This window comes from Phalacrocorax carbo, unplaced genomic scaffold (assembly GCF_963921805.1).
Source record: "Phalacrocorax carbo unplaced genomic scaffold, bPhaCar2.1 SCAFFOLD_36, whole genome shotgun sequence".
NCBI classification, from domain to species: domain Eukaryota; kingdom Metazoa; phylum Chordata; class Aves; order Suliformes; family Phalacrocoracidae; genus Phalacrocorax; species Phalacrocorax carbo.
Genome location: NW_026990495.1, coordinates 1,338,846 through 1,353,389, shown reverse-complemented (window position 1 = coordinate 1,353,389; position 14,544 = coordinate 1,338,846). Strand labels below are relative to the sequence as shown.

At 47.1% G+C, this 14,544-nt stretch overlaps 1 protein-coding gene across 1 annotated transcript; it reads right to left on the bottom strand.

The window, feature by feature from the left end:
- Positions 1-2,608: 2,608 nt before the first annotated feature.
- Positions 2,609-14,080, bottom strand: LOC135311315 (E3 ubiquitin-protein ligase RBBP6-like). Its single transcript, XM_064440438.1, has 12 exons — positions 13,915-14,080; positions 12,377-12,476; positions 11,591-11,627; positions 9,910-9,954; positions 7,983-8,071; positions 7,768-7,864; positions 7,138-7,277; positions 6,044-6,216; positions 5,191-5,294; positions 4,567-4,743; positions 4,304-4,311; positions 2,609-3,731 (listed from the first exon to the last, which is right to left on the bottom strand). The coding sequence occupies exons 1-12, from the start codon at positions 14,078-14,080 to the stop codon at positions 2,609-2,611; spliced, it is 2,259 nt and encodes a 752-aa protein (XP_064296508.1).
- Between the last annotated feature and the right edge of the window lie 464 nt (positions 14,081-14,544).

Below are 14,544 nucleotides of genomic sequence, written 5' to 3'. Positions count from 1 at the left end.
CAGCCAAAACCAGCACAACAGGTTAGGACTGACTTAGAGGAACTCTGGTGCAAGGTGTCAAGCCGTTGGTGGATTAATACAGGGTATTTATCATGGCTGTCTGACTGCCTTTTAGTGTACAAGTAGATGCGTAGTCATTCAGAGAGTAAAGGAATGAGATTAAAAATGCCAAATTCAGGCTTAGAAAGAATTGGGGGGCCGGGATTGTGTTGTTCTTCTTGGTTTGTGGGGTTTTTTTTGGTGGAAGCATCTCTGATTGCCCTCTGGATATGCATGTGACACGCAGCAGGAAACTGAAACTGTTAATGGAGTATCATTTGTAATGGATTCTTGTAAAAGCAAATCTGAATTGAAAACATTAATGGTATTAAATTGGTTTATAATGGATGGTTGCATGTTTCAGAACTCTGGAATGGTATTTTCACGGACCTTCCTGGTTTGTATGAGGCAGAAGGGTAGCATCCCGATTCAGTGAGCTGAGACAGGTTTCCTGTGTTCATTCCCAGAATGAGTGGGCAGTGGCCTAGGAGAATATGCAAAGCCAGTGCCGAGCGTCGTGGGAAAATAGGCGGTTTCAGGAGCTTCTACAGGGAAAACTGAAGCATGAAAACCAGGAAACCTTTTTGGAAGATGGTATGCAAAAATGGAAAAGGTTGATTTGGAGCCAGTTGTACAACAAAAAGTAAATCTTAAAAGGAAGTTTGAGCAACACTTGAACTGTGGCTAATTCTGCAGCACGGTATGGGCAGTATTTCTGCTTTGCTCGTAAGGGTCATCCAGACTTGGAGCAGCAAGAATTTGAATAATCAAAACGCTTTTGGTAGCACTTTGAGTAGCAGAGAAGGTTGGAAATTTAATTTGATTTCCAGGCAGTCGGAAACAATATAAAGTTGTCTAGGTTACTGTGGGCACTTCTAAGATGAGAGCTCTTGTAGCCAAGAGGAAAGGTAAATTCTGTAGTAGACTGCCAGGCAGCGCAGTCACAGCAAGTGCTTGATATGGGAGAGGAGAAAACTTTGGGGCTTAGGGGTTTGGGTATTTTCCCCACCTCTGGGGGGAAAAAACCAATGTAGGAAAAAAGGGATACCTTGTGATGCTCCTTTCTCTGTTTTATTGTTGTGTAAAACTTTGTTGTTGCTGTAAAGCTCCCTGTTGTCACTGTGTTGCATTTTGCACGGAGGCTGAAGGACAGCCTGTGTTCTTTTGTTGTAGAGCTTTAGTACAGGCGTCCCCATGTGCCTGTACCTCTGCCCTCGCAGTCAGGGTTGTCCTGGGAGGGGTTGCAGGTGCTGAAAGGTCTGTCTTGCCAAAGACCTTGTAATAAAGCTGCACGCAGACGGCTTCGCGTGTTCCAGAGCAGCGTGCGCTTCTCCTCAGCAGGAGTTAGTTTTTTGTCAAACAGGCTGCTGTTGTTTTCGGGTGGCTTTTAAAATTTGTGTTCGCATTCACGGAAGTGCTGGTGTGCATTTAAAACTTTTTTGCTCTCCCTGGTTGCTATTTTGATTCTAAATGAGGACTGGTGACTTTTACTTTTACTTTTACTAAGCTACTATCTCCCTTCAACACTTTCTAAAAGCCTGTCCCACTGCTGATGGGCTGTGAGCAGTGGGAGGACAAGACTGAGTTTTGTCTTTTGTACGTAAGTCCAGGAAGTTTCTTGCATATAACTGATTTTCTATGTTTTCTTTGAGTTAATGGCTTCTACATAGGAAATGGCAATTGGTACGCTGGAATATTAGAATGCACCATTGCAGTTGAAGTGAACTCAGGTCAATAACTGTAGGAAATACAATAAACGCAGTGGCTACAGGTGTTGGTCATCTACTTCTGGTGGGCCTTTGTTTGGATGACCTACCTTGCAACCAGAGGGAAAATGAAGCATGGGGTAAGCTTGCAGGTTTTAAACTTGAATTGAAAAGTAAAAAAACTTGTGTCTTTTAAACACACAATATGCATCCCACTTTGAAGATACTAGTGTGCAGAGATTTATGACTAGTGATTACAGATGGTGGTTTGACATCGTATAGTCCTGAAGAGATTAAAAATGGGAGTGGTTTAATACTCCTTCTAATGTCACAAATACCCCCCTCCCACCAGGATCCCTCTGTCACTGTGATTCTTGCTGGGGAGGTGTAGGAATTTTACCCTCCGGGTCAGTGCAGCAGCCTGAAAGGGAGATGTGATCGATGTGCCCTATTTCTTGGGAATGATCTCCTGCTTCCGTCAATTCTCTTGGGGCAAAGTTTAGGCTTGCCTTTTAAATGAAATCTGACTTATCAATCCCCACATTTTTCCTAATCATTTTTGAGACATCTCTGTTAGCTCATGGTGAGACGCTAGTTAGAAATGTAACACAGACATGCCAGGGAACACGCGAGGCTAAAAGAGTGTTAACTTTATTGATGAACATGCGATTTGTGTTTATACAGGTGCGAGTAAACAAAGAGAACAATAGCCATGCAATTGCCCGTATTCCAGAAATGGCTCTAACTTGGCTGATAAGGCACTCCCCTTCTATCCTCCCAACTAGCAACTACTCGCTGCAGGACAGCATCAAAACACCCTCATCCTTTCAAGAGGAAGGTGTTTTAACACTGCCTGACTTTGGCTAGTCCTCCTTTGCCTTTTTCGCAGGAGGTTCCAGTCGAGGAGATTTGTCACGACCCGTGTCCACCTTCTCGTTGGAACCTTCAGCTGGTTTTACTGTATTGTCCGTCTTAGGAGGAAGAGCCACTTCTACTTTCCGCTTGGCCTTGTCAGTCTTTGCTTTTGGCTTATCCTTCTCTTCTTCCTCCTTTTCAGACCCCAGTCTGAAAGCACTAGACTCTGTTTCCATTGGCTCATTTCTCACAGGGGTGGCATCGTCTCTGCTTGGGAGCCTGAAGACAGACTCCGCTGTAACACCTTCTGCTGCAGCTGCCTCTCTTGGTTTTCTCGCACCTTCCAACAACTCAGCATTTGGAAATCCTTCATTCCGGTGCTTTTTATCTTTATTGCCTTTCTTGTCTCCCAGTGGTTTTTCCACCTCTTTCTTTTTTGATGTTTCAGGATCTTTGATGCCACGGCTCTCCCTTCCACATGGTTTTTCAGGGTAATTTCCAGCTGTATGATGGTTTCTGTGCCTCTGCCCAGCAGGATAATCCTGCCTACGTCCCTGAGCACATGGCAAATTCTCTCGTCTGGTGCCAGGTGGACCGAACCTACCTGGAGAAAAGTCCTCTCTGTTTTGTGGAGGTGGAGGTTGACAGCCAACAGCATAGCCCTTGTAAAACTTCTCACTCCGGTGCCTAGAGTTCCCTCGCCGTTCTCTGTATCTTTCCTTTTCAAATGGATCCCTCCAGTCACGGGATCTGCCCTCGTAAGCTTTCCTATCATATGGTGGAACCTCTCTGGACCTGTTAAAACACTCCCTTTCTCCTTCCCCTTGAGGTAGAGTCCGTTTAGTTGGAGACTGGCCCCTAAACACCGGAGACCTTGACCGCGAATGGTATCTTCTGTGCGGGGGTGACCTTAGCCTTGAATGGTGAGAGCCACGTGACCTTGACCTGGAGCGATAGTTACGACTCTTCCCTTTGCCTCTTCTTGGATACGGCGGCGATCGCGGGGAGGAACGAGACTGGGAACGATTGAATGATCGAGAGTAGGAGTGAGTGGGGGAAGAACTGGATCTTGACTTGGTGTAGGTATACGAACTTCTACAGTAAGATGAAGCACTGCAGGGAGACTTGGACCTGAAAAAAAACACACAGAAAAAGAAAGAAAAACGGGTCACACTCCCCAACTTTTTTCCTCTCAAATTTGGTTTGCTTTGTTTGGTTTGGTTTGGTTTTTTTTTATCCTCTCTCCGTGTGTTTATGTAATGATGCTACTGCAAATTGAAGAACTTGTTAGCATGTAAAGTTTCTGCTTCCAAGCTTCTAGCCTGGCTTTCCACTTGATCCTATAATTATATTTAATTTTCGTATGTGATTACGGTTTCCCCAGAAAGTGTTGGTTTTTGGCAGTCCCCTTGTCAGTCCTGTGCTGATGTTTTATTTTAAATAATCTTAGTGCAAGCACAGATCCCTTTGTTAAAGGCAATTCAAAGTAAGCCATTTCAAAATTAATTACCGCTAGTGTTCCCCACAACTACCTGTGCGTACTTATTCATTGCAAATCAGCTGTTGCAGGAGTTATGTGTTACGGCCTCCTTTAACCAGGAGTAGTAGTACAGTTACCGGTAGTAATGCATTGAATTTCTGTGGGACACTTACAGTTCGCAGCCTGATCCGCCACCTGCTGAGCGAATTGTAGTGGCTCTCACTGGATGACCTGTTGCAGTGGGGAGGGAAAAAGAAAAAAATCCCATTCAGTTTATCTGAAGATAAGACTTTTAAAGGAATTCTAAAGTTAGCGTTACTTACCCGTTGTGGGTATTGATTGTCCTTGGGGGCCCAGACGACTCGGCAGTGCTGCTTGTCTTAGTAGCGGAACCTGACGGCCCTTGGCAAAAAACGGTTGGAAAGAGTTGGAAACGAAGCTCTGCTAAAAGACAAGGATCAGTGCCTATGCTGAAATCAAACTAACCTTCTCCTCCAACAACCCGCCGATTGGCTGAGAGGAAGGTTTAGAAAGGTTAGCGGCCGTCACCAGCGCGGCGGGAGGCCCGACAGTCAGGAGTGGTGGTGGAGGTGGTGGCGGTGGCGGCTGCTGCGGCTGCTGCTGCCGAGGGTAGCCAGTTCCATTTTCGAAGTTGTTCACAGCCTAGAGGCAGAAAAACACGGACAAAAAGGGGATAGGAAACTTCAGGAGGCACACAAACAAAAGGCTCCACAGAGGAACATCACTCGCCTGTTCCTGTAAATGCTATCAATCCTAAAATAAATCAGCAGGCAGGGGTAGGAACACATCGCATTAAGCGCCGGCATTAATGACTGGTAACTCAGGGTGTCTGTATTTAAAGCACTTCAGTGTCAACACCGAATTTGAAAGGGAGGCAATCATGTTAAAACTGTGACCTGAATTTGCCAGACTGTCTCTAAGGAGTTGTAAGCTTCTGTAACAAGGGATCATGCACTGGAGGAGTAAATAACTGTAGCCTTGTCCAATTTAGCCCTGCTTCAGGAGCTGCCGATTCATGTTTTCTTCCCTTTCAGCTTTTCGGGAATAGACTTCTCTTACAAGCAGTTCACGGAAAAGCCATCACGTTACCTGGCGTAGGATCTTGTTGGCAGCTAAAGCATCAGGAGAAACATCGCTCTGATGACACGTTGGGCAGGTATGATCCTCAGAATCCAGTAACGCTGTTCTAATACCTGTGTGCAATTAGAGTCGTCAAAATAGATTTTAGCCAAACTAAGGACATTTTTGGGGTTCTCATCAGTTAGAAAACCATGTATATGATTAATGGGTGAAGATGATCTTGAATTGGGAACATGAAGCTCAAGTTCAGTAGCCTAATAATTTTCTAGTATGCAGCCAATAACGGTACAGCCCTGATGTTTCACTCCTGTAACATCTGGAGGTGTGGAGTAGGCGGTGTCTTGATGTCTTGACTCACCTTTTTTCCACTCTCTAGTACAGTGAGAAGTCACCAACCTCAGGGCTAGTGAACAAAAGAGACCTCAAAAACCCGTTAGCAGGTGTGAGTTCTGAAGGTTTCAGCCAACTCTCCCGTGGAGGAGAATGTGCATTAAATGCCCAAGTACCCGATTGCTGCAGACCACAGGAAGTCACCAGCATTGGCTCTGTAATTTTGTAGGAGGGAAAGGGCTGTGGACAAACGAAATGCATTCGCTATCTAATAGTGTCATCGCCTGCGCAGTTACGCCCTCTTCTCATACTCGTCCTTCCACGTGCGAAGGGGATTTAATGAGATACATAAAAAGGAGGAAAAAGCTTTCGGCCTTTCTTTTGCCCTTTATAGGAGAAGAGTCCTTTCCTATTCAGGCTGGGCTTAAGTACTACATAGAACCGGTGACACAGTAATTTCCTGATCTCCTGTTTCTGCTTTCAGAGGATCAGAGGTGATGTTTTGAATTAACAGCCATGGGGTCACACTTACATTCGTCACAATAACTGTTTCCACAGCAGGGAATAACAGCTGCGTCGGTCATTATATCTTTACAAAGGGGACACAGGAGCTCATCTGGAATAGGCTCATCGGAGGGGGAGGAGGAGGCCGGCTCTTCCGGTAGAAAGGGAGGCTTTTCCTTCTTTCCTCTGGCATAAGCTTCCCTGGAGCGGGGTGGGGAAGGAGAGAGCAAAAAGTTAAAGGTGGGTCAAGGAGAACTTTTCCAAGCTTTGGCTTTTCTCAGGGGAAGAGAACAGGTGGAATTCTTCTCACTCCACATTAGCCTTCTAAAACGTAGGCCGCTAGTTGAAAGTCCTTTTCTACAGCCACAGGATGAGAAGAGGGAGGGGGAACAATTTTCCTGCTGCAGACCTCTCCCATTCATTGGGTCAATGGAGAAATCAGCTCAGACTAGGCAAATAATTTTTTGACAGCTAGAAATCGTGTGAAATGAATCCCACCTCTCCTCTGTTGCCAGAGGGTAAAAGTAAATGGCAGGCTGAGGATCAAGTCAGTCTCCGAGTAATGAAGTTTTGGAAATGGAAGAAGTCTATGTTAGAGCTTCTACAAAAGGAGGTCCATGGCAGAACACCAGAAGTGCCACCGAGTGCATTTTAGAGCAGCCGCTCTTGTCAGCACACAGTAGTATTTTCTTAGTTTGCAGCAACAGGAAAACTGCAGCCTCTTTCACACAGGGGAGGTGATAAAAGTCAGAGGGGGAGGAAACCTCACTCCCACAGCAACTTGTTAACTTTTGCAAGGAGCCTTTGCAGCATCGGACAGAAGCAAAATGCGCTTTCAAAGAGAACGACTCCACTGCAAACACCTCGGAAACCTTTTGCAGAAATACTGATTCTTAGCACGCCACAAGTTTAAGCAGCTTCCAGGGGCATGAACAGGAGGAGCGTCCTATTTTAGGGCCTTGGGATTAGAAAGTATCACGGGTGTTAAGGTTAAGATGCAATGCCAGTGCTTCCTCCCCCGTAACTAGAGGTGCTGGCCCACTCGGCTGCATTGCCGCCCAGGCATTGACGCACGGTTCCTCTCCTTCGCTCCTGGGTCAGTCCCGTTAGTCCCATACTTACGCATTAATAATTGGTATGGCATATTTTCCCGTGCTGGTCAGCATAGCACCCTTTGTGTTGGGATCTTTCACCTCCACCATGAAACTCCTTGGAATGCCCGTGCTCCTCCTAATTCTGGGAACAGGCTCAAAAGTCTTGTCCTGGCAGGAAAAGAAATGCAGGCGTATCTCAAGACCCACACTTAAAACGACATCTCCGTGACTGTTGTTAAATGGCAGGGACGCTCAGCCAGAGGCTTGTGTCATTACACCAGGCAGATATCCAATAGATGGGGCCAGCAGAAACATCCTGGTTTTGTACGAAATACTAAAAACTGTGAAGTGTCTTTAGAAAGGGTTCAAACCCAAAATAAATTTCCAGTCATATTGAAATACAGAAAAATATGCATGAAAGTTGACAGAGAAAGATCTCTGGCTATGTTTGTTGTGATGGCCTGGAAAATAGAAAATTTTGCCTTGATAATTGCAGGTGTCCCTTGAATTTTGAAGGGCTTTGCAACTTTGCCATGTAACCTCTCTATTTCACCCCAAGAGAAACACGTCTTAATATGCGTGTTCATGTATCTGTTACCTCACTGCCAAGGTAAAAAACAAAAACGAAGTAACACCAGAAGTCCCCCCCCAACCTTACCCCGTTTGTTGGGCAGTTCTTTATATAGTGGCCAGGTTTTCCACAACGAAAGCAAGTATATGATGGCGGAGGTAGACCCAGGCTGTTCTTCATGTAACTAGAAGGTTTTTGGGAGAAAAAGAAAAAGGGGTGCATGTGTCTCTCTTGTTAAAGCAACCATCTCTAGCATTCCTCCGTAATCGTTGGGGAACAGATCTGGCGTTATCAACACTTACTTGATTGGATCATATGCACGGCAAGACTGTATCATCATCGCTTTTATTTTGTCTTCTTCGGAAGCGCTGGCTTCAGCCAGACTGGCAGTCTGTGTAACAGGCCGTTAGTCGACACACACGTTAGAAACACTTTAGAGCCCCTGCTAACTTCTTCGTGTTAAGTGAGCTAACTACGGTAAGCAAAACCTGCAGGTTTCTCCAGCTGGCCGTGTCCTTTTACCATGCAAATTGTAATACAAGCCTTACGCAGAACTAGATCTTCATATGAAGGAAACCAGCTGATTTCTTGGTTTTTGAAGTACTATTTGTTCAAACGTTTTAATTACACACTAGTGCAGATACCAGCAGGGTCTAAGGGAGGGACTGTACATTCTTTGGACCGTCCAGCACCAAGCCTTCATCAGCCACTCGTGTCTTTGCTTTTAGGTGCATTCCTTCGCAAGAGCAACCAACTACTTTCAGCATTTTATTAAATGGTTGTTTCCTATACACAGTTTTTCCTCAACTGTAACATAATGCAGATCGACACCTATGAAATCATTTCCATTAACCGTGACAGAAAACTTCACAGACACTTGACTGATTTGCTTGAACCCAAGAGATGTACAAGACACGTCCAAAACCCACAAAACATTTCTAGGGATAGGCGAAAGTTCAAATATGGCATTTCGTACATAGCAGTAATAAACCAGAGGACTTTTTACAACACATTGACTCCATGCTGAGCCAGTCTGCGCTAAAGAGGGTAGAGTAAGTCACAGTTTTGAGCTGCTCTGAGGTGTTGTTCCTGTATTGTTCTGAAATACTTCAATGTTCTCAAAAGCTTCAATGTGTGCACCTCTTGGACGGCTTCTCACATTTTAGAGTAAAACTTCACCTAAGTTTACAGAACCAAGGACACGTTTAGGGACAGCACTAATGCAGACCAGTTTCTTCTGGTGGCTACCTTCCAAATGAATTATTTTTTCCAATATTTTTGCCACGTGTCCACAATTTCATGTCTGTGGTGAGAGAGGGAAGAAGTGGCTAGTGGGGAGAGCTTTCTCTGTCTTGGGAATGAACTCCAGCCTTTCTTTTCAGAAGAAAGAACGAGCTCCTTTGCCTTAGGCCCTGCCTTCTCTGAGCTTTGTAACTTTAAAGCCCAGGCACTGAATTGGCTAGCACTACGCCTTCTCACAAGGCGCAATGACTAGTGCTTTCCCAGCCAAAGTTACACATTCCCGGGCAAAAACCGCCAGCAGCTCCACAGCAAAACGCGGCGTGGCAGGAGTTCCAGAAGGTCACCTCCACCAGCATGCCACACACAGGCATGGGTGTGTTCCTAGACACGGTTAGGGACATAATCACAGCGTACGCAGTCTGCGTTCAAGGAAATCAGATTGTGTTGCCCACTGTATCTATACGACAGCTGATGAAATTGTGCAGCGGTCAAAGAATGGATCTGCAGCTCTGAGGACTAGAAATTCAGAAATAGCCCTGCAATTGTCCGTGTTCCAGGCACGCCTCTAATTTGGCTGCTCCACACCCCCTGGAATGTCCGTCCCTTACAGCCAGTGACATGCTTCTGTAAAAATAGCGCTCCTCCCCAAAGCAGAACTAACGGAATGTATGAAAAAGGGCAAACAGCCTCTGAAGTGCTTCTCCTTTGTGTCTTGAAGATGAGCACTAGTGCAACGTGACGTTGGTGCTGGTAAGGTTCTCCCCTTCTATCTCCCCAAAGTGGCAACTGCTCTTTACAGGAGAGGATCAAAGCATACACACATTTTAAAGTTAACATAAATACTTGACATTATTAAGAATTAAAGTAAAGCATTGTTCGCATTACAACAGTTATACAGCTCTGGATCACAGTGCAAGATTTAAAAATATGAAGCAAACACTTTTTTTTCTTTTTTTTTTGAAGTATTTGGTAAGAATATAGATATACCTGAATAAGCTGGGACAGAGAAGCAGATGCAGAGGAGTCATCCATCTGTTCACAAAAAATTAAACACATATTCAAGTTGTACAGTCCAAACATAGCAATAGTTAACCTCTACCGTAGTCTGAAAGTCTGCACGATGCGCTCCGAGTGTGACTGCAAGAGGCATTTCCGACCTCGTGTCATTTGCATTTGCTCAAGGCAAAGTCCAAAGCTACGCCAGCTTAAGAGTGCCCGTGCGGTTAATGAGAAGAAACTAGACTAACCAGACCCGCTTGAGATCAGCTTGTTGCTCCAGAGTATCTCAGAGAGGGAACCTTGTCAAATGGGTCGGGAAGGGTAACTGATGTACTGTTCAGCACGTTTGCCCAACGGCCACCTTCCACGGCCCTCCAGCCCTGGGTCTTTTTTTGTTTCCTTTATATTTCTACTGAAGTATTTCCTGCCAGTCCCTCCAACCAGTCAGTTAGAACCAACATCTCCATGAAACTTGTTTGCCACCCTAAGGCAATACTGCAGAAGAACTGGGGAGGGGCGGGGACACGACTCGACAACCAACAACCCCCAAATAATCCAAAATCCAGAATCGACAGTCAATGTATGAACTGCCATTTCAAACGGAAGACTAATCAGAAACTAAAGAGAACTAAAGAAACTGAACAGAAGACTAAATCAAAATCCAGACTATTACCAGTCAAGCATTTCCTTCTGTTACTTATTTATATTTCAGCAGCAGAAGGACAGTGTTTTCCAACCTGATGAAAAATGCCCCACAAAGGCCCCAGGCTCTAACCTTGCGCCAAAATTTGTACACTGGGTTTCAGGTATTTTCATTTGCAGACAAGCTATTAGATGAAGCTGCTGCATCAGAGAAAGCGGGAAGAGCAAATGCAGAACTTTAGAATACCACTTTGTGTAGCAACGATATTTACATTCAGGGCAATCTGTTAAAGACATTCATGTACTTGGAGGAGCCCAAACAATATCACTGCAATTAAACAGTTCCAGGAACAAATACCCAGGTATTCAAAGGCACGGAAAGGACTCGTTTAGCTGCCCAGAACTGTCCTCAGAACGTAGGGCGTATGTCAGTTTTAGTTTTTGTTTGAACCCCCACGTCAAAGCCAGAAACAGTACCAAGTTTAACAACAATGGTTTCTCGGTGTTTTTTATGAACGTTTTCAAAAACCGTTGGGCAAAGCAAGTAAAAAACAGAAGCTAAGTGATACAAGGTGAAAATGGCAAAAATACACTCCGGAGCCTTTTTACTGCAAGAAACACAAAGCGCACAAGCAGCTACGCCAACAGACACGTTACTAGCTGTAGACAGACAGATGGAGAGCACGGCACCACGTCCAGTTGTGCAAACCTGGAACCTACATCGCCTATAACCAATCGTACCTTATCTGTACAACACAAAGCCATTCAGGAAATAGCCTCGCATATTCAGGATGAAATACAATGCGTGACTGGGCACAAATACCAATAGTCCCATGAGAACTGTGCAAATGATGGCATTACGCAGTTCTTACTATGCTGAATCAAATCCATTGTCTTTGCAGCATAGGCTATGTTTTACTGGAAGAAATTATATGAAGCTAGTGTTTGGAAAATTTCATACAAGGCTACGTTGTTCAGAATTCAGTGCAGTGTGCAGAAAAAGGTGTGACCCTGTGCTTTTACATACTGCTTTTGGTGTTCCGCTCACTGGCTCTGTTCGACTTCTGGAAGGAGAAAGAAAGGAAGGTGATCAGAGCTTAAAATAGAGCACTTGTGCCCCACATCAAGCAGTGAAACAGGTTATAAAACCTGCCCATCAGGACATTGTTCGGATAATCTAGTGAATGTGGCCATCTATTCATACACATAAACTGTTCTCATTCTCAAATTCTCACATTCAGTGCAACTAAAAAAAAACCCAAATCCCAAAATGACCACAACAATCCTGTAGGCAGGATCACGTTTGAGTAGCTGTAATCTCAACCAATACACCCCAGATCTGGGGCCTCAGAGTACCTGCCATATCCTGCCTCCTCCCGCAAATGCAGGAAATAGCCAAACACTGACAATCGGGCTCCTCTGGGATGGGAACAAATTCTAAGCGTACACTACGGTGCGTATCTGTCTTTACTCTGAAAGCAATACAAGCAAGCCCATAGCATAAGGCATCTCTCCACCTGGAGGAAACAGCATCTACAGCTCGGGTCTCAGAACAATCAAGCCCAAGAACAAACCCAACAGAATCATCTTAGAAGTTACCGTTGTTGGAGCCTGAAGCCCATGTCCCAGCAGGCCTAAAAAGGTCAGTCTGCTTTGGGACAGGTCCATTGAAACCTACCCCAGGACAACAAAAACTAACAGCCGCTTTAACAAGGGAGATGCAGTTGGAACGCCACTGGTAAACTAATATCCATTAAACCAGTGACCTCACTGAACCCCCTAGCAAAGACTACACCGCTTTACGGATACTCACGTAACAGAGGTTCTGCTGGTAGCTTTAACTCCTCCAGCAGGGATCCTTCTGACAATTACCGAGGAGTTCCTCGGAATCAGGGCGTCATCATCTGTGTATTCTGAAAACAACATCAGTACAGAAAAAAGCAGTAGTCAGTTTGTAAGAACGTATATCAGTATGTCATTACACAGCACTTCAGAGAATCCCTTTACAGAGAGAAAAGCAACCTTTTATAGGTAACACCGACTTTTATCGTCTCAACACACTCAACAAATGCAGATCAAATTAAAAGGAGGCACAGGCTTTTTGAAGGGACTTCTGCCTTTGCAGAACATGACTCCATGGGCAGATATTCCACTGATATTTAAAATCCTGTTTTCTTTTCGCTTAGGTTAGCATTGCTTCTGTTACTAGATCTCCATTATGGAAAGTTACAGTCCCGGAACTGTAAAAGGTTGGAGTGCTCAGAAAAATCTGAGCAAGTCGGCCATCTTCACCCAAGCTCCACTTTGTTCTTTCCAAGATCAGGTCAACATTTAGTCAGGACTCCTGCACGGGCAAGGTTATAAAAGAACAGTACTCTGTGTGCACATGTAAGGATTCCAGAGACGGGAAGCATAAAAACACCCCCCAAAAGTGCCCCATCCCCCCCCACTGGGGCAGGATGGGGCAGCTCACACACTGGCATCGCAGGGCCACCCGTACTGGCTGCATCCCTTCCCCTTGGGCAGGAAATTCAGCTCCCTGCAAAAACAATGCTTGGGAAGGGAAATGTGGGCATGGGAAACCGTTGGGATAGGAAACCATCACGGGTCTGAGAAATCACCGTGGGGATGGGAATCCATCGTGGGGATGGGAAACCCTCACCGGGATGAGAAATGAGCATTGCGGACAGGAAACCATCAGCAGGATGGGACGTCATTGAGATGGGCAGTTGCTGTGGCATGAGAAATGAAACCCTGGCAGGGCTGGCTGAGGCAGGTGCTGGTGGAATGATCGCCATGGGGACAGAACCCCAGAACACTCTTTGCCCCAGACAAACCCCACACTGACCCGCTGCCATGGCAGGTACAGCAGCAGCTCCTGCTCCTGGTGGTGCTCCTGCCCTCCGGGTAACCCCCCAAGGGGCTCTGCCCACCAGTAGCTCACCCCACCACCCCTCTTTGCTTCCCCCAACAGAGAGGTTCCCTCTGCAGCTGCCGACGGCATCGGAGGTGTCCGACATGCGCTTCACCACCACGGCCATGCCGCCACTGGTCAGTGCCTGTGTGCTGCCCTCTGCCCCAGGGCTGCCGGTGTCCGGTGAGCCTGCCCGGCTCCACACCGTCACCTACCAGCGGGGCCAGCCCACCGTCTGGCAGGTGGTGCCAGGGCCCCTGGGGGCGCCGGGGCAGGTGGTGCAGGGCCCCTGCGGGTTGTCGCTTTCCACAGTGGTGCAGGTCCCCGCTGGGGTGCAACTCCCTACTGGGGTGCTGCTCCCCCCTGCAATGCAGCTCCCCGCCGGGGTGCAGCTCCGCACTGGTCCCCGAGGCCCCGCGCCCGCCGCCCCCACGCACCTTCTTTGGTCTGGGTGTTGGAGATCTGCAGGTCGCTCCTGGTCGCCTTCAGCTTCTCGCGGCCCATGATCTGGCGCTTGAGGTCGCGCAGGGTGATGTGGAGGCCGCTGAAGGTGACCGTATCATAGTTCAGCCTGGAGAAGAACTTGTAGTGGACACAGGACATGGTCGGGGCCAGGCGGTGCCTGCTCTGGGATGGCGCCTACTGCAGCACGCGGTGTCATGGTCCTCTTATATGCTCAGCACATTATGAAGAAAGACCTGCATCATGTGGGTGTGGCAGCCCCGCCCTCGTTGCCCTAATGCCGAGTGGCCCTTAGGGGAGGGGGTTCCAGCAGCCTGCTGTCCTGTCACCCCCCAGGTCTGTCGCTGCCCGGTGTCCTGTCACACCCCGAGGTCTGCGCTGTCCCTCCCGCCACCCCCTGGGCCTTCGCCACCCAGCGTCACCTCCCATCAGCCCCGGGGCCCGCGCTGGCTCTCCCAACAGCCCTGGGCCCATCACCGCCCCATGTCCTCTCACCCCCACGCCTCTCACCGCCCGCTCTCCCTCCTGCCACCCCCCCAGGCTGACACCACCCACTGCTCCCTCCTGTCGGCAGAGAGACAGGGCAAGACAGCCTGGGGGAGAGG

What these genes read in the sequence shown, in the direction of transcription:
- LOC135311315 (XM_064440438.1), bottom strand. Translation starts at nt 14,080, where the DNA reads ATGTCCTGTGTCCACTACAAGTTCTTCTCCAGGCTGAACTATGATACG. An exon ending in ACCAGCAGAACCTCTGTTAC is followed by an intron (nt 11,628 to 12,376) that starts GTGAGTATCCGT and finishes TTCTCCTTCCAG; the next exon opens with AAGTCGAACAGAGCCAGTGA. An exon ending in TGAGCGGAACACCAAAAGCA is followed by an intron (nt 9,955 to 11,590) that starts GTATGTAAAAGC and finishes TTTTGTGAACAG; the next exon opens with ATGGATGACTCCTCTGCATC.